This window comes from Polyodon spathula, chromosome 4, assembly GCF_017654505.1.
Source record: "Polyodon spathula isolate WHYD16114869_AA chromosome 4, ASM1765450v1, whole genome shotgun sequence".
Classification (NCBI taxonomy): Eukaryota; Metazoa; Chordata; class Actinopteri; order Acipenseriformes; family Polyodontidae; genus Polyodon; species Polyodon spathula.
Window position 1 is genome coordinate 44,524,829 of NC_054537.1, and position 26,418 is coordinate 44,551,246.

Here is a 26,418-nt window from a genome sequence, read left to right on the forward strand (position 1 = left end):
GTGTTTGTTTGTTTGTCGTACTAATTGTAATAGTTTGTTCTTGTTAAGTCAGCTAACAGGTTTTGGGAGATGTCGCTAAAGGCCAGAACCAACCCAGACAGCACTGCACTACTGTTTACTAATAAACTGCATTTCACCACTTGCACGTTAGCACTCACTCTGGACTTGTTATCGTGTTTGTGTTCTGTGTGTGTTTATACTCTGTTTATTATATCTGGACTGAACCCAGTGGTTTTTACTGTACAGTACACATTGCTGTGTATTGCCAGGGACTATTATTTACTTTCGCCAAATGACCAGGATTATAAACAAATAAAGGATTGTTTGGACCGTGAACTTTGTTGTTTGTCATCTGTTTAAGCATTGCGTCACCTCTACACCTGCGCACTGCAAACCACTTTGCCACAGCTAGTTAATAAAATCTACTTTAGAAAATACGTAGCAGTACTTCAGATGCTGTTATATTAACTCTTATGCACAATAATCTGTCAAAGTAATTTTATTCCAAGGTACAGCATAACAGTTTACAAAGAAATATATAGACAGATATATACTTCAGTTAACCCTTTCCTTCATTTATGAACTTGCAAAATGTAATAGAAAAAAAAATATATAATGTTATCTTGTAGTCTGTTCAAGTACACTAAAGACTGTTACCAGCTTCTTTACATAAATAAAAAAAGATTACTACTTTTGCTCTTAAAAAACAAATTAGTTCATATAAGTTAGATTGAGCATTCATGTTTCACTGACATGCAACAGCCTTGAGGGCTTAGCACTTGTCCAAATTTTGAAAAACTATGTTCTGCATCAACTCATGCAAAAACAATAGGATAGCCAGTTTTTACAATGCTTTCTCCATCCTTTGCAAAAGAGTAAAAAAGACAAACCTCAAGTATGTGCTGTACTGTTATGTAATACAAATTTGGTGCTTGTTTTTTTCATTGCATTGCGCATTTAAATAGCAATTTAAGTATGCATATTTCACTAGATGTCCACCTACTCGAATAAGACTCAGATGAAATCAGTTCCTCCAGCAAACAGTGTTCTTTCAGGGTGCTAAACAAAGTTCAGTATTATGTCTTTGCGTAACCCGCCGGCATAGGATTGCTGTTTCATTTAATTTGTACTTTTTTTTCTTATTCAAGAGTTGAAAACGAACATGGGTAGAAAAGACAATGAACAGTTTTCATTATTCAAAAGTTGAAAACCAAAAAAAGATAAACTAACTGGTTCGTTGTTCATTTTTCAATTTTCTAAAGCTGAAAAATGAAAAATTATTCAAGTTAGCCAATAAAAGGGAGGAATTAACCAGCTATTTTTCAGTTTGTATTTGTTCAGAAGTTGAAAAAGGAGATAGAAACCAGTTTATTTTTTGATACTGAAAAGTTGAAAAAGGAGTCTTCAACCCCAAAAACCGAGGCAGCTATGTTTTGGGTTCAGTTAGCCCGTTCAAGCTGCCACATAACAAGTGAATTCTGGCATCGCTGTGCTAAAAGTTTTCAACAGATGTTAAAGTGGGGGAGGGAAAGAGAATCACCAGACAACACATTCCAATTATTAAAAGTATGTATTGCTAATATTAAAAATGCTACAAACACACTTGTAGCTCAAACAAGGGGTGGAGAGGGCCACCTTCAGGTCTGCAGCTAACTAAACCTCTGCCTCACGGTCCGCGGGTGCAGGGTTGCTGCCCCCCTTCCTTGCTCTCTCCCGGTCTCTCAGAGTCACAAGTGGAGCAAGTTTCCTGTCGCAGTGCCATTTGTCATTTAATTTGTAACCAGTTTGTTTTCCATTATTTGAGAGTTGAAAACAGAAAAAGTGAAAATGAAAAAAGAACCAGGCGATTTTTGTTCTTCAAAAGTTGAAGACAGAACAATGAAAAACAAAATGGCTTTTTTCGTTATTCAGAAGCTGAAACATGAAACAGTTTGTTTTTCATTATTTAAATAACATTATTAATATTGTACCTTGAACACTAAAAATCATTATCTTTATCTAGTTATCAGTTTATGATAACCTGATAATTACTGCAGCAAGAATAAACTTCTTTTTAGCTGATGTATTAGTGGTTACAGTTTTAGTGATATGAACAATGTTTTACCTTGGGTCCCATTGGTCCAGGTTTTCCCACAGCTCCCTGCACAACAGTTAAGTTATTATATGTTTGCAATTCAATCGATTATGTTTTATACTGTAAGTCATTTTATATATTGATGAGTTTTATCATGTCTATTTTTGAGGAGCAAATGTGATAATAAAAAAAAAATGTGTCTGTGAATGACTCTGCTAGTCACACAAACTAAATAAACATGTAATTTTTGTACAAAAGTATTTAAAAGAAACACATATGAAATGCTAAATACCAGTAAATATCCATGTTATATTTATGAAGCTCACCCTCCTTTTCAGTATAAATTTGTTTTTACAGCAAATCGAATGGCAATGAACAGAATACAAATCAGTTCTTCAGGTCACAACTAAATGTACTCACTGGAGGTCCTCTAGGCCCGGGTTTACCAAATGCGCCAATTTCTCCTGATCCTTCCATATCCTGAAAAAGAAAAACAAAAGACATACATTGTCAATTCTTGGGGTTAGAACTGCTATTATTGGTTTAAACAACTGAAATACTACACTATTGCACTAAAATAAAATACAAAAATAAAAAATCAACTTACCACAAGTCCATGGCTGAAGCCTTTCCCTGGAGGCCCTGGGGGGCCTGGTTGCCCTGGTAACCCGGGTATTCCAGGCTGGCCATCAGAACCTACAGCACCAGCTGCTCCAACTGGCCCAGGGTCTCCAGTATCACCCTGCAACAAAGTAAACTGTCACAATGTATATATTTTTGCTTTAAGCAAATTATAGTGCTAGACTGGTGCTGGTATCTATTCACTAGACCAAAGATATCTGATGAGGTCTAAAAGTCTCCCTTAGCTCACTTTCTGGGAACCCATAGAAATGGGACAGGAAGCAGGGTGTATGATAGCTCTCGAGTGAAACTTCAGTTTCTCTTCAACTATGTAGGCGACAAGCAAAGCAAGCTGAGGCTGCTACCAAATGTTACTGGCATGATGGTGAGTAAAGATGAGTAGCAGCAATAAGAAGCTGGCCACTGTGAAATGTTATATGAATTACAGTTGCTGTTATTCCTATGTGATCTCATTGGAATAAAGGGTTCTATCAGTATAGCTATGGGAGTTATCAGAAAATCACATATAATTAATCATATATTCTATATTCTAATGTATAAATTAACAAATAAAAGTACAATTCAATCATACAGGTATGTTTTTTAACTGTTATTTGTTAGTCTAAAACATACCTTCAGCCCAGGAGATCCGTGGTCACCCTGTAATTAAGAATAAGAAATGATCATATTTAATATTAAGATTAAATATCAAATTTAAGATTACATAAGGATATATAAGTAAATCTAACTGGGACTTTTCAAGACAAAAACTTTGACTGCAGGGGAAGCTGGGAAGGCCCGCATTGCAAGATAGACTGGGCCTGTGAAAAATCTCAATTTTAAACAAAAATACTTTTTTTTTTTTTAAAGGAACCCACAGATGTTCTTGGATTCAAAGGAACTTCCAGATGTGACAGCAAGCCAATTTATTATTCTGAGTAAACAAAGGATGAGAGGCAGACTTGGTGTCTATCAAGACTGCCTTTCTAAACAGACTGGGGACTTGCCATCCAAACAAGGAGCAACAGTGACCTCTGGTGAATAAAAGCTGTTGGAGCAGTGAAACTCTTCAAGAAATCTGAGAAGCTATGGATCAAGAAAAATGACCCACTCTGCTTATTTTCAAAATGCCAAACCACGGACCTGAATTTGGGAAGGGCCTGCCTCTTTTGAGAGTATACTTAACATGAAACACAGGGCATTTCAACACACACATGTTCCAAAACAAGCACCTTTGACCTATTCAGTGTCATCTGACTGTCATCTCATCTCAAACGCAGCCTGTTAGGAAAAACAGCTGTCATTATCCTGCTACACCGCCACAAGATTCTGAACACAGCCAGGAAATTATTTTCTTGAGGGAATCACAAGACAAAGTAAATCAATCTTTGCAACCTTTGGATGCGCTGTTTGAAAACTTGCTTCACTACGCCATTTTTCTTAATTTCCTTTGTTTCAACGCTCTACTAAAACAAAGGTTTGGTAAATATATACCTGTTTATTGAATTTACATGCTTCCAACATTAATGCTATAATGTAATAAAATATACAGTTAACAGTTCCCAAAAATACTTACTAATAAAATAAAACTAATTACAACGTTTGCCATTTAGAAATCCTATGCCAATACTTTCAACCTACTCCTACTTTTGTAACCTTTAAATAAACAAAAGTAATTCTACTTTTAAACCAATTTGTCTGACTTTATGTTTAAATGTTAACTAATCACTGTTAGAAATAACACCTATTAACCTTTCTGCCCCAGTGAACATTCTACCTGTTTGAGGTCTGACTGATATAACATGACTTTCAGCTTGTGTATCAGGACAAATCTCCACAGAAAGTATACCATATTATACCTTTCTAAACATCTGATAATCTGAAGATGATTAAGAGAACAACATTTTCTCTCTATGATGAAATATACCCTGCGATTAATATCCACCACTCTGGTTTACTAGCGAAGCAGCAAACCAGTAGGCACTGAAATGTTCAGTAGAAGGGGGATGGTATGGAGGGAGTGAGCAGGTGGTGAAGGGCTCATTGTAGGAGCTGTCTGTGCCATTCATTTCTTCAGGAAGTCAGGCTGGACTTACCTTTTCACCTTTCTCTCCCTGAGGCCCAGCAGCCCCGTCAACACCCGGTGGACCTTGAGCACCCTGAAAGTATTAAGAATGCATAAAATACTGCTCTAATAATACTGTTTAGATTACCTCATTGTTTTCACATGAAAGTGGACCAAGACTACAATGTGCAAACTGCAGGGGTGCTACTCCTCAGCTCTAATCAGGGACAGGGTGTACAGATTCAGTTCTATGTTTTGCATTTTTAGCGCTAGAACTAAATGATAACTAATTTCAGGCATTTCAACATGTTGTCACATAAATTATGTACTGAGGCAGCAGGTCGTGTCAAATGGATGTCCTGTTTCCTTAACTCATACTCAATACTGACTATTAATATTCATACTCCACAAGCTATAATTAATAAAGTACTTTTAAAAAGGTAACTGGTAAGGTCAGCGAGGGGCTATTAAGCGTGGTGCCATATATTGTAGAACATCTTCAAATCAAGTTAAATACTTTAATGGCTGTAAATAAATAATACTATATCTATATAAACTTACAAAATATAAGCAATACAGATTGATACAAAGGCAAAATGCCAGTTATGCATTGATGCAGTTAGTAGAAGCCACTGCCAGTACTCAAAAGCAAAGGCAGATTTTATCCAACAATGCATTTAACCATGTCAAAAAAAAAAAAGCTTTTAGCCTACATGTAACTTGCTATTGCCAGAAATCCAGGTCCAGCAAGTTTCTTGTTATTTGGTTCCAGTGGATAAGGTATATAACAAAGCTGCTGCAGTCAAACCTTTTTCTATCAATTCCCCTTTATTTAGTACTGCAGCTCTAACTGTGTGTGCTCATTTGATCACGAACAACCAATTTTCCCCTCAGCATGAAGCCCGTTTTTTTTTTTTTTTTTTTTATATAGTTACGTAAGTTCATGATCGTTACATAGAAATAGTCAGATCAGATGCTGTTCATGCTTAATTATATACTTTTTTCCATGGTGTTTACGATGTCTAGACCCATACAGCAATTAGAAATGCATCACGATCACAAATAATTCAGAAAAGTTTGCCTAAAACAGACAGTTCAGGCACATCAAACCATTCTGGATATCCAAAGCCAATTCCAGGTCTGTGATTTCTGAAACTCTCAATAATTAGGTAGTTTAACCATACTTAAACATACAGAATCCAGTAGTTCTAGTAATATAGGCTACTTTGTTTATAAATGGAAGATTACCAATACTCATGTAGCAATGCAAGATCATTTCAGAGGTATTATTAATAATAATAAAGTAATTTTGTTTCTGCAGGGTATAATAAACTATTCAAATAACAGATTGTTATTATATAAATAATCTGCTTGTGTGCATTTTTGAAAACTGCTTTTATTAGCTAATACCAAGTAAAACAAAACAAAAAAGTAATTTTGGACTGTTATTCCCACAGCAAACATTTTTTAAAAAGTAAAAGGCAAAACCAAAGATTCTTGAGATTTGACAATTAAGTGTACTTTTATTACCAATTATTATCAAAGCTTTTCATAGAAAGTGCCTTTCAAGTGGTATACATGACCCTCAGAGTAGTGTATATCACCCTATCGAATTAACTAATTTTGCTTCATAAAATCTAATAAAACCTGCTTAATAATGTCACGTTAAAATATTTTATAAAATGGGAACTTTAAATACTCTATCCTGATTGGTTAAAACAGGTGACATGGGGGGGGGGGGGGGGGGGTATGACAGTAAGTACAGAATACTGACTAACACAATGGTTTGGCACTTCTTTTCAAAAAGGGGCGAATCACTGGTAGATATCCATACGCCACTAGAATTTTGAAGAAAAAAAGCGGCAGACAAATTGGAATTTATTGCAATATACATGACTGACGAGATTTATGAAAATGTCGACCTTTTGTGAAACCGAGGTGTACATGAGATATTGAATGAGTCTGAATCGGACACCAATGATTCATTAAAGTAGGGAAAAAAAGCAAAAGTGTTCAAATAAATTCAAAACTCGCCATTCTGTTTGCACTCTGTTCCTTCTCCGTAAGAAGAGACTTTGGTGGTTAAATGGGTGTTTTGTTAAACCAGGGTTATGGTAATAACCTAACGTTCTCCACGTTGTCCAGCCATAAACTGCAAAGTCAGTTTGATAAGTAACCGGATATTCTATAATGCAAATAATGTCTTTCTTGCCACTGTGAAGCGGTAGCAAAAATCTAGTATGGATATCTCACTATCCTGGATAACAAAGGACGATTAAAAATAAATAAATAACACTGTACTTTCAATGGCAATGTTCAATTCAACATCTGTAAAATCTTTTTTTTTTTTTTTTAAAACAAAAATTTTGTGTTTTTATTTTTCTTCTTAAGTTAGAATAGAACTATTTTTTTTCAAAATCATCTTTATATAATTATTTTTTAATAAAAAATTATTAATTTAAAAAAAACGTTTTTACTTTTTTTTTTTATTTAGTTAATTTACCTGTTTTATAAGAGAAATAAGGCACTTATTCTTTGCCTCCCGACTTGCAAAACACCGGGGGCGTGGTGATATTGAGTATATCCCACAGTTTTCAAATTTATTAGCTGTTTTTTTCCCCTTTCAAAAAAAAAAAAGAAAAAAGTTAAAGACTGGAAACTCTTTGAAGATATGGCCCTATGCCTCATAACTGTAGTTAATGTGGGTTAATATGTGGCATGGTTAACTTTCCAAAGTGAAAAACGTCTATTTACAACTTGATTGACAAATCATCTGCAAGAACCCATACTGCTACATGGCCCATTTACATAAAGTTTAGCAGATTTCCATTCAAATGTAAACCATTATTGAGATGAACAGTTTACAATAAATGAGGCCTTGTAATCAGAAACATGGTAGTTTTATTTGTTGGAGGAAAAATACTGCCTTTTATAGCCTACTCGTAAAACCACTGTAGGGGCTTGACCAGTACCATACCTCGCCAGAACCACTAAATTCCACATCAAACACCTGTAAAATGTCAAGTCAAAGATGTTAATTGTAAGAGACAGTGAAAACACGAGTACATATGAAATAATAAAATGTCATATATACTGCAATTATTCCAATAAACAGCTGCACAGCATTTTTACTTCACCTATGTTACTAAGATTTGAAAATAAGGCCCTATGGGTTAAGACATTTTAAACACTCTTCTTATTTGTACTGTTCCCTTACCTTTTCATTCTGTTTGCAGTTCTTAGTAGTTCATTGCTAGAACTCATGTTTTGTGTTATTGTGATTTGACTGTTTGTTCAGGAGCTGCTCTTCAGTACCAGCTGCCTGCCATAGACATGTGCAATGTAGGCTAGATTAGCCAAAGTGTCTTTATATCAGTTAGCACCTGCATTATGTAGGGCAGCGGTTTTCAAACTGGGGTACACGTACCCTTGGGGGTACTCAAGCGCTCCTCAGGGGGTACGCAAGAAAAATCCTGTAATGGCGGACAATGGATTTTTATTTATTTATTTACTACATTGTAGTTCTTTGCGTCTTAGCAATCGAATTAACAATGTTGAATCTCCTTTCAAATAATACCACAGCCGTGCTGGCATACGTTTCCTTTCTGTTGGGCGAGGTTAACTATAAACACCCAACCGACTGCTGACAATAAGTCACAAACATATTGAAATACACCAGCAGGGTGGTGGTTCTGCAATCTGTAGGCTAAAAAGAAAAAAAAAATCATTGTATGATGTTGCTTCTTTTAAAAATGTGTAGTACTTACTATGTACGTTTGCTTTTTGGAGTTTAAATGTTCAGTGTTTGTAGTTTTGTTTAATCAGTTCAGTGTGTTTTACCTAAGTTTAGGTCTTTAATAACAGTATTATTGAGTTTTGTGCCGCCCTTTAGACAGTGCAATCACTGCGCTGGAGCTAGAGCGCACCTGACTGCGTTATCTTTACTTATAATGGTTTATGTGTTTTTTGATTAACTCGTTGTAGAACCCCTTTGTCGTGTGATTACATTAGCCTACGCATGTACACCGCTAATTATTAGGCTAATAAAAGCAAAAGCACGGTATTATTATTACAAAAACAGAAACGCAGATTTTAAAAAAAAAAAAAAAAAAATCAATCAATCCCCTAATCCTGGATTGGGAAGAGTCTGAAATTGGATTCCCTACTCCAGACCTACTGAGTGTTCATATTATACAGCGAGTGCCCATCAACAAGCTGTCTGGCAGCTGATTAACATGAACAGACGACTGCACTAAACACTAACATGTAAGCATTTTGCTAAAAGTCATTTTTTGCTGCATGATATAAATGTCATCTTTCTACTTTAATCAAATTTAGTTTTTGGAAATATTCACTTCAAAACAATGTGCTTATTCTGGCTGGATTCAATACTGCACAAGACACACGTAGCATTTTAAATGTCCAGTTCAAGTGTTAAACCATAACATTAGCGGTGAATAAATAAAATAAAAATAAAAACCCACATATTTAATGTGTTAATCAATATTCACACAGTTCTGTATGCTACCAGATTTTTTTTTTAAAGATGGATGTATTTGTAAATTTTAAATAGTTTTTATGCAAAATGCCCTGTCTGTTTTCTCTCTACACTTCTGCATTTGTTGGAAGAAATGCATGACTTTTGTTGAGAATTGCTTTCTGATTTTGTTTTAAATTAGAACCCTAGTTTTGTTTTCAAAAGCATAACCTGTTTTGTAACTCGTTTTTCCACTTATTGGTCTGGATTTGGAAATAATTTTACATACCATTTTTAGTTTTCATTTAATTTTATTTCAATTAGTATAACAGCAGTTTTCCATTAACAGTAATTGGCTAAACTCTAGGCCCTCCTCCTTCCCTGTGCCTTCTGAGCCAGCAAATCAAGTCCTGTTTATTTATTTATTTTAATGACCCACTTAAATAACTTGAGGTCCTAGTCGTTCATTTTAAAATACAGAATAACATACCCTTGTCTAGGGGCTGCATTATTTACTAATCAGGGTGTAGTTTTACTGAAATCTGTGATAAAAAGCAGGCACATCCATCACATTGGTAGGAAAGCATTTATATATATATATATATATATATATATATTATATATATATATATATATATATATATATTATATATTATATATATATATATATTCAGTTAACATCAATAAGTACTTAAGCCTAGTAATTAGAAAATACTTTTTTCTGTTTTCATAGGTATATTATGATCTCAGACGGGGGTACGGAGTAGACTAGATTTTTTGGAAAGGGGTACGGGGCCTAAAAAGTTTGTAAACCACTGATGTAGCGCATAGCAGTGTAAAGTCAGCAAAACTAAAAAAAAAAACTATGCTGATCACTAGATACAATACTATACAAGTACATTTTTATATAGCGCCCTTAACGCCATGGCATCCCAGTGCACTGTATAAAATTGAAAACAAAACAAAACAGTTCATAAACTCCGGCTACAACCAATTATATAAAAGCACATTAAAAAAAAAGTATGTTTTCAATTTAAAATAAATCACATTGTTCGTCCTGCCTAATGTCAAACAGAATAGAGTTCCACAAACAAGGAGCACAACTAGTTGAGAAACATTTTTGGAAAAACTAAAAGTTCTGCATTTTCTGTTCTCAAGGATCAAATGGGAATATACAGAGTCAGTAGTTGTTGGAGACAGGGTGGCCCTAATCCATGAAGGACCTTATAAGTGATTAAGGCAACATTAAAATTAATTTGACAACTCACTGGTAATCAATGTAAGGACTAAGCACTGGAGTAATATTTTGAGAAGCAGCCTGGACATGCTGAATCCTTCTAAAGTTTAGTGACTGGTTTAGTGACCAACAAACAAGGAATTGCAATTATCAAGACGTGAGGTTAGGAATTCATGTATCAGCACCTATGCATCCCTCATATCCTGCATTGACTTCAAGTTGGCAACATCTCTCAAAAGACAGCAAGCTATTCTGATAACAGAATTAAGATGGAGATCAAAGGAAAACTCAGAGTCTAAGATAACACACAGGTTTTTCACTCTAGTAGAAGAGAAGATGGAATTGCCATCCAAAGTAATATTGATGGGATCACATTTTGCTAGCCCAGTTTAGAGCCAATTAAAAACATTTAGTATTTAGTGCCATATCTACATGCACTGGAAACAAGGCATATATTTGTGTATCATTAGCATAAAAATGAAAGAAAAGATTGTATTTACTAATAATGTCCTCTAGATGGCACTAGCTCTTACTTCTGTATAGACGTGGCTGATCAAGCCTATGTTACAAAATACAGTATGTATGGCAGATAGTATTCAAGAGCAGCTCACTGACTCATTTCAAAGCCCCTTTCACTTTTTCATAAAAGAAAAGTATTTGAAATAACATGAACCACCCATAAAAAGGCGAGGGACAGTAAACTATTTAAGATGTCATTTGATGTAGCTTGACTTACACCAAGTAGTGAATTTTTGGTGCTCATATAGGGTGCAGGCTTGGCAGCTAGAATCTCCTCTATTCTTGCATAGAGCTACATTTCTCTGCAAGCATTCCTGCGCTGGAGAAACCGATGACCGATGATCAGATAGGCTCCATGTCCATACTATCCTTGTCCTCTCTTTTTAAAACAGCCTATAAAGGTCAAGTGTTATGTGTGGTGGCTCTCTAAATAGGATTTAAACTCAGGACTAAAAGGCTTGTGCATTAACCCACAGGGCCACCTAGCTTGTAACTATTCTAAACATATTCAAGCAACATTTTAATTGTTAGAAAGATGTGAACCTGATTGCACTTACATTAACGAGAACTCTTTTGTACTGACAATTTGTCCCAAAACCGTAATTGATACTCACAGGCAATCCTGGATCTCCAGATCCTCCGTCCTTGCCATCCTTTCCAGGCTGGCCAGCAGGGCCGGGTGGTCCTGGGATAAGTCCCTCTGATGCACCGAGGGGGCCACTCGGTCCAGGAGGCCCTGGCTGTCCTGCAGGACCTGGGGGCCCAGGGGGACCCTATAAAGACAGTTACAATCATTACAGGGTGCACAACGAAGGGAAAACAACTTGTGGTCGGTGATGTAATGGCTTTGTCTTTGAATGCGTTTCTTACATGGGAAAAAGTTCCACTTTGTGGTCAAATGCTGTAATAGCTGGGGTTTTTTAAACATAATTATGACATAGCAAAATGCTGGTGGCTAAAAAAACCTTACTGGGAAGTCCAATTTGAATTAAGAATGGCAAAGTGAAGATAGCTTTAACCACAAAATTGTAAAGGAGCATTTTTGTTTTTAGCTACTTACTCTAACTAGTTCTGCATCACTGTCAAAGTCCCCAAAGCCTGACCCATAAGCATCAAGCACATTCTGAAAAAGAATAGTATATTGGGTTATGTTGACATGACAATTTGAAAATAAATCATTAAAAAATTCTGTCAAGATCATTGTGCTCTTTTGTATATAAACATGTAAACATGTACCGGGTATCGTGAGGGTCCAGGCGGGCCGGGGGGGCCAGGAGGTCCAGGGAGCCCGACTCCAGGATCACCCTGCAGCAAAAGGAAACAACACTCATGTACAAGTGACACTACTTTGTCAAGGAGATTATAGAAGTGTATTTAAATAATAGCAATTGTTGTATTAATCTGTAGTGAAGGTGCAGTTATAGTTACTCCACAGTAGTCTGTGCGTGAATTAAGTCAACGCCACGGAAAGAGACTTGCCCAAGATCCCCTAGTCAGTGCGTTCGTGCCTCTTTTTGGATCCTAGCATGGGTGTAATGACACATTCCTGATATGCATATCATAATATTATCTATATCATGATTAGGGATGTGATTTTGTCACTGTAAAAATATGTAAATATCACGGCACAAGAACGGTTAAAAATAGACAATTTCACTGAAACGTCATGGCTACAAAGATCTTAACTTAAATATACTTATTCATGTAATATACTGTATAATATTTTAGTATTTGTGTGAAGTAAACATATATTTAATGTATTTAACATGTATATAATGTGTTTACTTTCAACACATGCTTCTAGTCAAAAGTAAACAGATTTTTTTTTTTTTTTTTTTAACAGTACTTTTTAAAAAACAACCTGTAACAGGAATATGCTTACCTTGTAAAAAAGACCAATGTAAAAAAAAAAAAAAAGATTCTGAACACTCAAATCTAGTTATTTTAAATACATGTCTGGTTATAAACTGAGAATTTTACAATATCCTTTTCGTTAATGTCTATTTAAACACAACGTTGCCTTGGGTATTACAAAATATACATTCAGTGATGCGAAGGATTGTTCTGAATTTACACTGTTGACAGGTTAAGCACCTCAGGGAAGGATTTTCTTCACAAAAGGCTTCGGTTAATTTGAAGTTTGTTTGTCCTTAAAGCTGCTCACTCCCCTTTCATGAAATTGTTTGGGATATTTTGCTCTGCTAGTTGCTTAGAACTTCATTTTCCCACTCTTTTATAGTTCTGTGTATTCATCTCCATCTGACGTTTGATAACCACTTTAACTTTGCACTAAAACCAATTCAAAAGACATGAACTGCTCCCATTTTCACGCTGAGTGGAAACAAATGTAAAAATTCACAGGTTCCGTGACCGCTGTGACAAAATTTACGTCCCCAATCATGATACATGCTATTGAGTGCAAAAAGATAAAGTAATCATTACTGATGTTTTTAAAGGCAACATTTAAATGAGATACCATAGTCATACCATAAAGGAAGTATCCCAATTCACTGATACATAATGAGTCACAGGTACACCCCTAGATCTTGGTCATGGCTTACAGTAGCTAGCATTCTGCACTGTTTCCCAGACATCCTCTTGTGATCTAAGAGCAGAACTGTTTAAAAAAAGTTACCAAACATTTGAAATTCCCTGATTTATCATATTTAAATAAATTGATACATAATTGGTACATAATTGACAGAGTGTGTGGTGGTTTAATGACATTTGCTTCCAACAAGTCACATTTCTGGACGCAAAGACAGGCTATTTCAGTAGCCTGCTCTGCCACCTATGGTAGTCCTCTGATTTAATACTTATTTTATCTCAAGCTTTATATACCTTTTCTCCCTTAATGCCATTATCTCCCGGCAATCCTGGAAAGCCCTGAGGTCCTCTTTCACCCTAAAAGTAAAAAGTGCATTATTATACCAAAAAAGAATATATATAGCACATGCTGTGTTTTCTTTAAATCCTATCAAATTGCAATAGTAGCTCAAATAATAACCATGTAATCAAAACATGCAAGAAATACCAACAAACGTAGCGTTTGTAAAATAAACATGGTGCCATCATTATATGAAATGAATGGAAAATAAAATTTTAAATGAAATGTTGTAATACTAAATAACTAAAATATTAAATTAGACATGGGATTGACAGTGATTGTGCATTTAGTTTGTTCCCCAAGGTATTAATATGTGGGAGCATTTTAAACAGCTGAAAAAGGCTGTTCTTGATTTCAATCTAACATTAGTAGTTCCTTTATCCAAGTTACATGTGGTTACATTTAATTGCTAATTTGCAATAATTTGGTTGCCACAAAATGTTATTTTTAAATGTATGTTGCCACCTAATTTTTTTCTTCCTTGGTCGGCCCACGCTCCTGGTTCCCATAAGTGAACCTGAGGCCGGATTAAGTCAGCTGAGTGCAGGTGGCAACAACATGTACAAAAGTATTCTGGAGAACTAAATACATTAAATAATAAATAAATAACAAAAAATGGCAAAGCTTTTAAAACAATATGTCCCATACGAACATACATCGGTCCCAGGCCTGTTACATCCAAGTTTATATTCTGTTTTAATTTTGCTACAAACATTTGTCTGCATTTTAAATGTTTACAACTTGTATGCAATAGTTTTATAACATCCTTTTATCATGCTCATTGCTAATACAGTGCTCACCTGTTATAACGCGCCTCGTTACAGTGCGGAATCGGTTATAACACGGTAGGGTCATGGCTCCCATTTTCTATAATGCCATTACAGTGGTCCTTTTATACAAATAGCATGGTCTTGTAACTATGGCTCCTCACTATAGCGTTATAAAGGGTGAGTACTGTAAATATTTTGGAAATTCAAACTCACAGCAATAGACATACAGTAACTGATAAGAACTTACCGGCAATCCATCTTTACCAGTAGCACCCTGCAATGCAAATAGTAATGTTCAGTAAATAAGTAATGGAACAGATTACATAGTATGTAAGGGATAAACAGCAATGAGATATATGCAATTAATCTAAACTGTGCAGAGATAAATAATGGCTTCATTTAAATAGTTACAATATGAACCTCTAAATATATGAACAGGCCTAAATAAACTAGCAAGACTATTATGAACTATTGGATGCTATTGTAGTTATAGCTTGAGGTCATTTATTAATGATGAAAACAGTGGCAGTATTTACAACCCCCCGTTTAGAGCAACTGCAAAAGCCCAGATATGTGCTAAATCGGTAGGGCAATTAAACTCAATTACAACATTTCTATTTGATATTCATTCAGATATTCATTCCCAATGCAACTGCCAAATGTCATTGTCTGTACACTTTCTTAGCAATTAAACCAAGCTAATGTTAACAATTTAAGTGACTTTCGGATAGGAAAAGGAATAATGAATGACTGATTTGTTCACAAATCCATAGTCACACAAATGCTTTACTTGCGGTTTTATAAAGCAGCTCTACCCCTGCACACAATTCTGGTGATTTACAGCTTGGGGGAAATTATTAATAATTACTATGTTTGCGTCAAAACATAGATGGAAAAATGTACTGGTCATATATAGGGGTCTACCTAAATCGCGGAAATCAGGAAATTGAGGGGTCACCGCGAAATCCACCTCTTTTAGGAGCCAATGCATACCAGACAAGTACGGAGATGAAAAAAAAAAAGAAACCTTGTTTAAATGAACTACTGCACAATGCAAGCGATGCAAACAACGTATCTTCCTTCTGTAGACAGGCTTTTTTTTTTTTATTCCTTCGCTGTCCTGTGTGTATTGTACTTAAGCAAAAAAAATAAAATTGTCCACAAATAACATTTACAAAAAAAAGACTCCAAAACGGTTAAGGTTCTTGTTTACTGTTCAAATGATAACAATGTTTTAATCAGCCTATCAGTGCGTCTGTACCGCTTTTCTGTGACCTGTACCTTACAGTAGGGGTGGGACTAAGGCAGTGCTGCATTGTTTTTATTTAGGCTGCTAAAATCTTGTTTTCAGCATTGGAGGTAAAATACCAGAAATGGACAATAAAGCAAAAAAAGCGAAGTACTTTTTGGCTGATGATTGTGTCAAGATATTTCCCAAAGAAACAGTACATGCAGATGGAGGTAATTCTTTTCAACATGTAATGTATCTTTGGAGAAAATACGATCGATCGCTATTTAGCTTCAGAATCACACTTTAAAAGAAAGGCTACTACTGAGGCTGTTGAACAGAACGTATAATAAACAGCGTTCAGAAAACAAACTGGAAAGTCAGCGCAGACAAAAATTTATTCCTGTCGGTTATAGCCAAGTTAAATCAGTACTACAGGTATAATCCAGCACAGCCACCTCGCTTCAAACAACCTGCTGCTTACTTTTTAAACGCAGTTAGAATTTTAGACCCGAGTAGGCATGTTTTCTTTGTTTTGACTATTAAAATAAATTATTGGATGGGATAAATAACATGAGAACGAACATGCTACATAGATTGCTTTATTAAGGTATGCCAGATGCCCTTGGGTAACCAAGTTTTGGGACTGTTAATAATTGATTTTCACATCTGTATAACTTGGCAAAGCTTTGCCTTACACTTCCAACCATTTCAGTGGATGCAGGCATGCAGTCTCAATGTATGGGCGAGTCCACACCAGACAGAGAATGTCGGCAGCAACTGCAGGGGGGTGCTGCATGCTTGCCTTTAACAAATGACAGCACTCTGTTTTAGTAAGGAAGCAAGTACCACTATTTTTAGGCTTTTACAGTGCTCTGAAATATTGTCTACTTTGGTTTATTTAATGTTTAAACAGGTCCGCAAAATCCTAATTTTATTCTATAACCTACCTGCAAAAAATACGTAAACTTAGCACGATTTAAATAGATCCCTAGTCATATATAATAAGTTATAAAATGGCATTTCAGAGTTTGCATGACTTAAAGCTAAATATGTTAACGATATATGTTGAATATCATTGACTAAGGTTGTGAATGGCAGGTGACACTCTGTAAAATATTTTATAGCAGACCCAAATGTTAAATGTAAACTCATGTCTTCTGCTGAATTCAATTGTTTCTAGCCATTCTGAATGTGTTTGATGAAAACAGACTTCCATAGTAAGAACGAAAAGAGTAAGCGTAAAATAAAAGAGCACATACAGTTTCACCATCTTTGCTGGGTGGCCCTGGTGGTCCTGGGGGCCCCTTGGGTCCAGGAGGTCCTGGCAGAGGGGTCGACACTCTGGTTGGGCCAGGGGGACCTGGTGGCCCTGGGGGACCCCGGTCCCCCTTTTCACCTTTTGGTTCAAACCCAGAAGAACCCTTAAAAATAATGACACTGTCATTAAGTATAGCAACAAGTAAAACTACTTACATTTAAGACAAATGCTGGAGCTCATTCTAACATGACTGCAGTGATTGTTGAGTTTTAGAATTGCATTAACAGCTGTGTAATGTGTTCTACATAGTTCAGTTTTCAGCGTATTTATGTCACCCATTGTTTTAAAAATATCTGTTGCAGTATGTATCCAATCTGCACATTTCCAAACGTGTTGACACACAATGAGCCAATAAAAGAAAATGCTTACACTTTCCACTCTTTCATTTTGAACAGCTTCTGAACCATATCCTCTGTCCCCTCTTTGGACTTGTTCATTCCTTACACTAGAATATCCTGGATAGACAAGACGAAAACATGCATTTAAAAAACATGAAAGACATTTAACAAATAAATATAACATTTTAACATAGACAATTACATAGCAGCTGACAACTGATTTGAAAAGCTTTGCATGTTTTTAAAAGGCAGTTACAATCTTTCCTTACAATGACGCAACAATAGTTTTATGCCCCCTAGTGGCGGCATACACTGACTAAGTACTGTATGTCAGTAATATAATAAACCTATCCATCCCCATTTGTAAATGAGATCTATCAGTATCATGAAAAAGTAAATCACCATGACCTACATCCACAGCACGCACATGTAAAAACATCTCCATATTCTGATGCTCTCCATAACTTGTTTTAAAAATGTTCCTCCAACACATTTGTTTGTTTGATGCTATCCACAGATGTATAAACTCTGCAGTGTGGAAGTTCTCCTTTATCTTGAAACACCATGGTAGCAATCATTTCTGGAACAAAGCTGCAGCCAGTGCGCACCATTCCTTTGCAATTATGTTTTTGGGAAAATACAATTGACTGGGTCCTTTATGAAATGGATCCTTTGTTTTAGATATTGCTCTAGGTAGCACTCCTTACTGGCACAGACATCCGCATGAATAATAATCCAAGCTTGTAAAACATAAAATGAATACTACAACCCTGTGCTTCTTCACTAAAAATGTTTGACCCGGCTCCCGAGTGGCACATCTGGTAAAAACACTCTGAGTGGAGTGCAGGATGCGCCCTTTATAGCCTAGAGGTCACCAGTTTAAGTCCAGGCTATTCTATTGCCGACCATATACAGGAGCTCCTAGGGGGTGACGCACAATTGGCCGAGAGCCGCCCGGGGCTTTGATCAGCCAGGGTGTCCTCGGCTCACCATGCACCAGCGACCCCTGTATTCTGGCCAGGTGCCTGCAGGCTTGCCTGTAAACTGCCCAGAGCTGCGTTGTCCTCCAACGCTGTAGCTCTCAGGTGGCTTTATGGTGAGTCTGCAGAATGAAAAAAAACGGTTGGCTGACGGCACACGTTTTGGAGGACAGCGTGTGTTCGTCTAAGCCCCTCCCAAGTGAACGCCGGGGTGGTAGCGGTGAGCTGACCCTTCAAATAATTGGATATGCCAAATTGGGAGAAAATAATAAAATTGACAATTACTAAATTTTTATTTATAACCATTATTTATAATAGTTATAACTAAGAGCCTTAGAGTTGGGAGCACTGTAATTACAACACATTTGTTATAGCTGTCATCCAGCTTCCTCTCCATAGATGCAGAGGTCAAATAATGGTATTTAAACCCCTTCTGAAAAAATAAGTGAGATTAATATCTGACTTTAGGTTTATGTTTTGTTAAGTAGTATTTTTTATTTAATAAGGGGTTCTACACATTTCTAGTTAGTATTAAAACAGGTGTAGTAAATTGTAGTGAAAGCATAGTAAACTACACAAGAATTACATTTAAATACATTGTAAATGTGTCTACAATGTTAGTACAGTTATCTGGACATACATTTCTCTAGCTTTTCCAGTGTCACTGCAGTTTATTTTTTCCCAAAGGATTTATCAGAGCAAATCTAATAACCTCAATACAAACCTTCATCCAGTTACACTTGTACATCATATTGACATCATTGAAAATTACCCCTTTCTTCACTAAATGTAATGTCCTCGCTGTGTTGCTCTAGAAGGATGGTTGAAGGTCGGTACCCTGAGAAGTGTTCTGTTTCTTCACTGTATGGGGCTTCTGTCGGAGGTGCTTGGACTGGCCTGCCGATGCCTTCCTCAGGCTGTGAATATTACCGCACATAACATCAATGAATAAAACAACTTGTAGAAAAGTTTCCCCTAATAGAAGCATAGAAAAGTGTAATATAGCACAGTGAAAGTATGGTAAAGCATAGATAAGCATTGTAAATCATAGAGGTATGGTAAAGCATATTAAAAAACATTGACAACCCAGGACAGACTATGGTAAATTCATAGTATAACCATGGGAAAACTGCTAAAACACTGAAAAAATCTTCTGATAAACTTTTATAAAAGGAAATATTTTAAGAAATCTGTAATATGTTGTGTCGAATACACACACCAGCTTTAACTACCAGATCAATCATTAGCAATTTACATTTTGTATGTTCTTTTTGATTGCCAAGGGGGTTCCAGGAAGTTAAGGGGTTCCATTCATCTGATGTTCAACATGCACCCTGCTCTATAGCTTCACAGAATGTTCTGTCTTTGTGACTGTGTTACTTCTAGCTAGTGGAACTCCCAGAATGTTGAAAGACACGGATATAACAGAGGCTTATGCTGCATCTTTGTGTGCTCCTCGAATAGACCCTTATAAAATGTTCCTATGATAAAAGCCTATTCTATCCTTTACCATAGTTTACCATGATTGACCTTGCTTGCTACCATGTTTACCATGCCTCTGAGTTTTACTATGATTTCAAGTGTCAGACCACACCATCCAACAGGGGAGTTCTGGGGGTTGGTGGTTTCATACTAAATACAGTAAGTTTTAAGCTCATAAAAGTGATAGAAAACACACCTTTCCTTTTAAACTAATGGGAGTATAGGTAGTACATATTGGTTTTTTTTTTCTAGTTGGCCTTGTTAAGAAATGTAAAATCCATTCACCAGAGCTAATTAGAAATGGTGTATTTTTTTTTCTTTATTGTCTGGAAATGTGTTTTTTTTTTTTTTTTTTTTTTTATTAAGAGCTCCTGTTTTTGCACTGGAATTGGGCAGATTTCCTTAAAGTGAAATTCACATTGATAGTTATGTAAGGTATTGTATGTCGTGCCGATGCTAGCAATTTATAGAAATCATTTGAAAGGGATTTTGCACAAAACAATTCAGAACATGCTGCTGCTTCTGAGAAATGATTACAGTGTCTCCTTTTGTTTCCATCTAAAAGTGGGTTGTGGGAATTTGGGACAAAAATTCTGAATCTAATGCTTTCTTTTGCAGTGCAGTAGAATGCAAATAAGGTAGGCTGCAAATTTACAAGCTGTTCTGTTCAGTTTTCTCAACCTTTAATTTATTAGACAACCAAGCCACCAAAAGAAATGTTATCATAGAATTTCAACGAGTCTGATATTTAATTAACTAGACCAAACAAACAGGCAACAGAGGTCCTTCGAACATATAACATGCCTGATTTTCTTTCCTATGCAGTACCTGGTGAGATGACACGCTCAGGTAACCTGTTGAAGTGTAATGGTCATTTGCTTTCTACTTACTAGGGATGGGTTATATTCAACTTGTTCAACACGCTTTTTGGCTTCATCCACAGTGTCCTGTTCTTCATGGGTATCATCCCCACTTCCTGCTCCTGATGCCTGAATTGAGACACAGCCCATTTTTTTTCATTTACTACAATACACACTGTAGGTTTTTTTTTTTTTAACTAACCATGATGACCAATTGTTAGCACAGACTAAAGAAAACAATATTATACAGTACATATACGTATTGAGCTTGAGATAACAATGTGTTATTACAACCAAAATTAAATATATATTTCATGGTTACATTTTTGCTTAAATTACACAATTTCTCTTCATTAAACCTATTATTCTGCAAATACAAATACACTATATAATTAATGAAAGATGATTATTTTATTTGTTACTTTTTATTTATAGTTGATTGCAATTAAAACAAAGCACTATGCAGTGTTCATGTTACCACAAGTGTTTTCATGTAATATGTTGCAGTGTATATTAAAGGGTCTGATACACAGCCAGGAAAAGCTTAATCCCCTTCCATTTTGAATGGAAAGTTGTGATTTGCTCTATAACTCCCAGAAACAGTTCAATCTTTTCTTATGCACTGCTGAGATGTTTTGGCATGACACTACAGTATACAGTGTAGTATGGTACACCCCATCCCTATAGACTGTACAAGGCAGAAACACAGATGAGTAACCTTTATTATGGGTTTTTTTGTCTTGGTTAATGGTATAGTGGTCAGTTCTGAGATAAGTCTGATTGGGTTTACATAACTATGCCTTTCTAGAATCTAGAGTCCCAACACACAGTGCATATGCATATGCTTTAGATTAAGCAGTACTACGTAGATGCTACTTGCTCCAGCTCAGTCCCCCACTTGAGGGGGAATCTTAGAAACTGTTATTAAAAGCAGCATCCACTGAAGGGTTTGCCAGGGCTGGTATGACTTCATTCAATTTGACAAACACTGAACTTATAATAAAGGTGATGAATTTATTATGGTCTTGCTGCATAACTGCTATTTGTACCATTTCTTTAATGAAATGAAAACCAATTGTTGCAAAACTAGTAACAAACACTTTTAAATTAACAATTACATTTTCCAGTGAGACAAAATTATGCAGATAGAGTTGGCCCTGAGTATGTACACAAATGACAGTTGCTTAGTAATTCAAATGAAATAAAAACTGTAAAAACCTGGAATGAATGAACAATGTTAGAATAAAATGTACATCAAGATGGCAATACAAATCTAATTATAAAAGCTAATAAAGTGCTGCACTTTTGTGCCACTAGAGGGAGCAATGGGATACAGTAAAACCTGCCAAAAGCGACCACTCATGGGAGTAAGCAAAAGTGGTCATTTGTAAGAGTTGGTCTCTCTTCAAAGATCAGCTGTAAAATGGGCACTTTTATGACGTAAAGAAAGGCTACTATTGTTACTGATGTCTCATGTACAATTTTAATTGCGTGCTTCAAAAGACATCCCACTACACTATCTTAAGTTTTAAGGTTTTTTTTTTTTTTTTTAATTAACTTTACATAAGTACAGTACTGTATTTAAAATCTCTTGGTGGGTTTATTAACATTTATGTTACGCAAAAGAAGAAGAAATTCAGTTCTAAAGTGCTTATTTTCTAGACTGTGAAGCTACACAGTCATTATCAAAAAGACCGAAATGTTCTTGATAACATTATATTCCTGTTGAAGTTTTTTTTTTTTGTTAGTTTTTTTTTGTTTTTACGGTTTAGCTAGTGTCTGTCCTAGTGAAGCCACCGTAGAGAGAGGGGCAAGGAGCTAGGAGAGAGAAAAAGGAGCTGTCCTTACAAAGGTACCACCAAATGTTCCTGTCAGGGCACTGCACTCTAATTGGTTATCATATTATTGCTAATAAAACAATGAATAATCCTCCTAACACCGAAACCTAACCCTAACCCTAAAAAAGGTCAGTATTCTATGCTACAGCCATTACACATCTAAAGTAGTTCATGTTTGGCAGTGAATAAGCGTTTTTGTTACTTTAAAAAAAAGTGACCCGAGGTGCTCACTTCCTCAGTTGTCCTGTCAGGAATATTTCGTGGTACCTTTGTATGCACTGCATAAAAGGAAAAGGAAAGAGAGAGAAGGAGAGAGGATTGTGAAATGTATTTAGAGTGACTGCTATTCAATTTACTACAAGTTGTTTGTATTAATAAAACACTGTCTTTGAACCCAACTGAGTCTCCTGAGTCTACTACAGGATGTCTATACAGAAAGTCTTACACTGGTGGCAGCTGTTTGGAGAAAAAGAGTTGTGCAGTTTTTTATTTTCTGTGCCTGCAAACAAATCACAAGGATTAACCAGTTGGACACGCAGTAAGTATCCTGTTTTAAGCAAATACAAATTAAAAAAATTACTCTTTTGGAATACCATCACCATTTACCTTCGTGACTGAGGATGAAATTGCAGTAGCAGAAACGCACTACTGTAGTGAAAAGCCCAGAGAAAGTAATTTGCTGCTGCCATTTCACAACAATGGAGTCTTTTCAGCAGTGGGCTAGACACTATGAAGTTGTATAGCAAGCGCAATATAGAGCTACTGATGTAGATTTAGATGGAGTTTTAGCAATGAACTCCCGACTCGACTTGATCCTGCACTTTTTGTAGTTTGGGATAATTTACCGCTGACAGTGCAGAACAATTATAAATTGACAAAGCAACAGTTACAAGAAGCTTTTAGCCAGAAAGATTTTATTGCATCATTCCAGACCTTTCCGAATGCAAGACCTGGTGAACCTATTGGAGTGTATGCTGCAGAAACTGGTCGTTAGGTGAAGGAAGCTATTCCAGATTTTGAACAAAATGCTGCTACATATATGACATTGTCAAGACTTTTGTCTGGTTTGGATTGTATTGCAATTGAATTGCAATTAAAATGCCCCGAAAGAGGTGTAAAAACATTAGCAGAAGCCCTTCAGGCGGCTACAGTGTGCATAGCAAGCAGCAAGCATTTTATCACCAACAACACCAGTTTCTTCAACTTGGCAGAGCAATGTAAAGACTGTTAATTCTGATTAGTATATTGGCTTTCTAGAACCTTGACACATTGAAGATGGTCTTGCTGTTGCTTCAACTCAAAGTCCAGTAGTAAATGGCTTCACTGTTGCACGGGTATTGAACTCCACTAATCACCTAATCGATTTGCCTCCAGATCGTCAACTCGGACAGTTTTATGCCATAGATAACACAGACTTATTGCAGTCAGAGCCTCTGTCACAACCGACCACCATACATTCAGTGACCAATGACATGCCAGTCCTGTTGCAAAGTGATTCATCTAATTTGCAAAGACAACAGCTCTCTACTGAAAATTCGAACCACTGATGCACCACCTATCAGGTCGTAAGGTTATCGCACATCTCCAAAAATCAGGGAGGAAATTCAAACCAGCTCGACGACATGCTAGAAAAGTGCATTACTGAAGAGAGCTATAGCCCCTGAACTTCACTGGTAATTATGGTTCAGAAAAAAGACGGCTCATGGAGATTTTGTGTTGACTACAGAGCCCTAAACTCTGTAACAATACGTGATGAACACCCAATTCCACGAAAGCTAGATGCTCTGGCTGGATCTTCACTTTTCAGCATAATGGACCTTTCATCAGGCTGTTGGTAGGTTCAAATGGACAAGGCAGATCGTGAAAAAACTGGTTGCGGGCTTTACCAACATTTCAGTACCTCATGCAGCTAGTTTTGAAGGGACTTTCTTGGTGTATGTATTTAGCCTAGTTAGACGGCATTATTATGTACAGTTGTGACACTTGCAGCATCTCAGAGAAGTCTTCCAACGAGTAAAAATGGCCGGACTGACACTAAAACTGTCAAAATGCCAGTTTGCACAAAACCATGTTGTCTTTCTCTGCCATGCTTTAACCGAAGCTCCAGTTGCTGCCTTTCTGGACATTAAAAGACCATTTTTGCTGTGCACAGATGGTTCCAACACAGCTATTGGATGTGTGCTGGCCCAGTTCAGCAGTGAAGGCAAATAAGTGGAAATATCTTACGGAAGCCATGTTCTTACAGCTACAGAAAGACAACTGTCTACATATGATCGTGAACTGTGAACTATGGTTTGGTCAATCAGACACTTTCGTCAATATCTAGCTGTTCCTTTACTATCATTACAGACCACAAACTTCTTCGGGGACTTCATAAAATGTTGGTTCAAAATTATCCCACAGGAAGAAGAGCTAGGTGGGCACTCAAACTTGATCTATATGATTGGAATGTAGAACATAGAGAGAATGTTACGCATGCAAATGTAGATGCTATGTCTCGACAACCCAGTGTTCAATCTGATGTCACGCCCCTCCTAGCAATGGTAAATACTGGCATACCTGCCTTCCAGATTCTGTCTCTGAACAAAGCACATGCTCCAGGTAGCAAAACAGTTGGTATTACGACAACAGCAGACTGCCAGATGTGCGATGAACCTAAAAATACACCTGAACTGACCTTTTTATTGTCACATGAAGGCTATGATTTAAACTAATTTGCGGTTCATGATCAAAAAGCTGCAACTATAGCTAAATGTCTTTTTGAAGATTTTGTAAGACAGCATGGAATGCCCGAATCACTACACACTGATCAAGGCCGACAGTTTGAATTGGACCTAGTCAAGGATTTAAGCTACCAGCTTGGGATAAGGAACACCAGGACATCACCTTACCACCCTATGTCTGATAGGATGGTGGAATGTGCAAACAGGGCTGGCAAGGATGAATTGGCTAAAATCCTGTACTATAAAGGTGCAGAATGGCACCAATATGCACTCGACTACTAGACACATCCCATTCTTCCCGGTTCATGGACAAGAAGGAAGATTGATAGCAATTGTGTTCCTTGGTGTCTTTTCATTACCAAAGGCTACAAAAGGCACTCCAGGACAGTGAAAAAGCTTGGTGAAAAAGCTACACTCATCTTTTAAAACAGAGAATAAAAACAGTGACATAGCCAGGGCAAATCAAAAACTCTATTATGACGGGAACATGCGTCACAAGCCATATGCATCTGGGGATCTCATGTGAATTGAGTACCCAGCTACGCCTTGTAATAAGCTCTCACCACATTAGAAAGGACAATATAAAGTACTCCAATGAATCAATGCCAATAGCAGAGAAACAGGAGTAAAATATGAACTTCAGAACTTAAGGGATCCGGAGGCTGCTTCAAAACTCCTTCATTACAATCGTATGAAGCTGTACAATTCTCTCTGGTCTGAGGGTTCTTCGCCTAGCACTCCAGGTTCTGTCCCCTCACTACCTAGAACCAGCATTGCTGTTCCTTCATTAACAGCTCTGTCAGGATCTTACCAACCACGTCCTCAAGCACTGGCACCAGAACCAGCCCGGGTTCTGCTTACCACGAGGCATCAACTCAGCCCAGCTAGTGCTTTTACATACGGTTCTACAGACACACAGAGGATAACACGGATGGGGCATACTGTTCGACAGCCTCACTATCTTAAAGACACGTTGCTTTACTGGGACATTCTTTTCC

General features: G+C 36.7%; 1 protein-coding gene across 2 annotated transcripts in view; it reads right to left on the minus strand.

Moving 5' to 3' along the window:
* The window catches only part of LOC121314571 (collagen alpha-1(XV) chain-like), a 107,149-nt gene that overhangs the window by 26,582 nt on the left and 54,149 nt on the right, over positions 1-26,418 (minus strand). The window contains exons 5-19 of one of the 2 annotated variants that reach the window (XM_041247986.1): positions 20,890-20,988; positions 19,290-19,434; positions 17,569-17,654; positions 17,141-17,302; positions 14,898-14,924; positions 13,835-13,897; positions 12,230-12,298; positions 12,054-12,116; positions 11,608-11,766; positions 7,738-7,770; positions 4,792-4,854; positions 3,329-3,355; positions 2,682-2,816; positions 2,495-2,554; positions 2,105-2,140 (exon numbers count right to left, since the gene is read on the minus strand). In XM_041247986.1, the coding sequence (XP_041103920.1) occupies positions 2,105-2,140; positions 2,495-2,554; positions 2,682-2,816; positions 3,329-3,355; positions 4,792-4,854; positions 7,738-7,770; positions 11,608-11,766; positions 12,054-12,116; positions 12,230-12,298; positions 13,835-13,897; positions 14,898-14,924; positions 17,141-17,302; positions 17,569-17,654; positions 19,290-19,434; positions 20,890-20,988 (1,227 nt within the window). The remainder of the gene's footprint in view (positions 1-2,104; positions 2,141-2,494; positions 2,555-2,681; positions 2,817-3,328; positions 3,356-4,791; positions 4,855-7,737; positions 7,771-11,607; positions 11,767-12,053; positions 12,117-12,229; positions 12,299-13,834; positions 13,898-14,897; positions 14,925-17,140; positions 17,303-17,568; positions 17,655-19,289; positions 19,435-20,889; positions 20,989-26,418) is intronic. The other variant, XM_041247985.1, reaches the window with a different exon arrangement.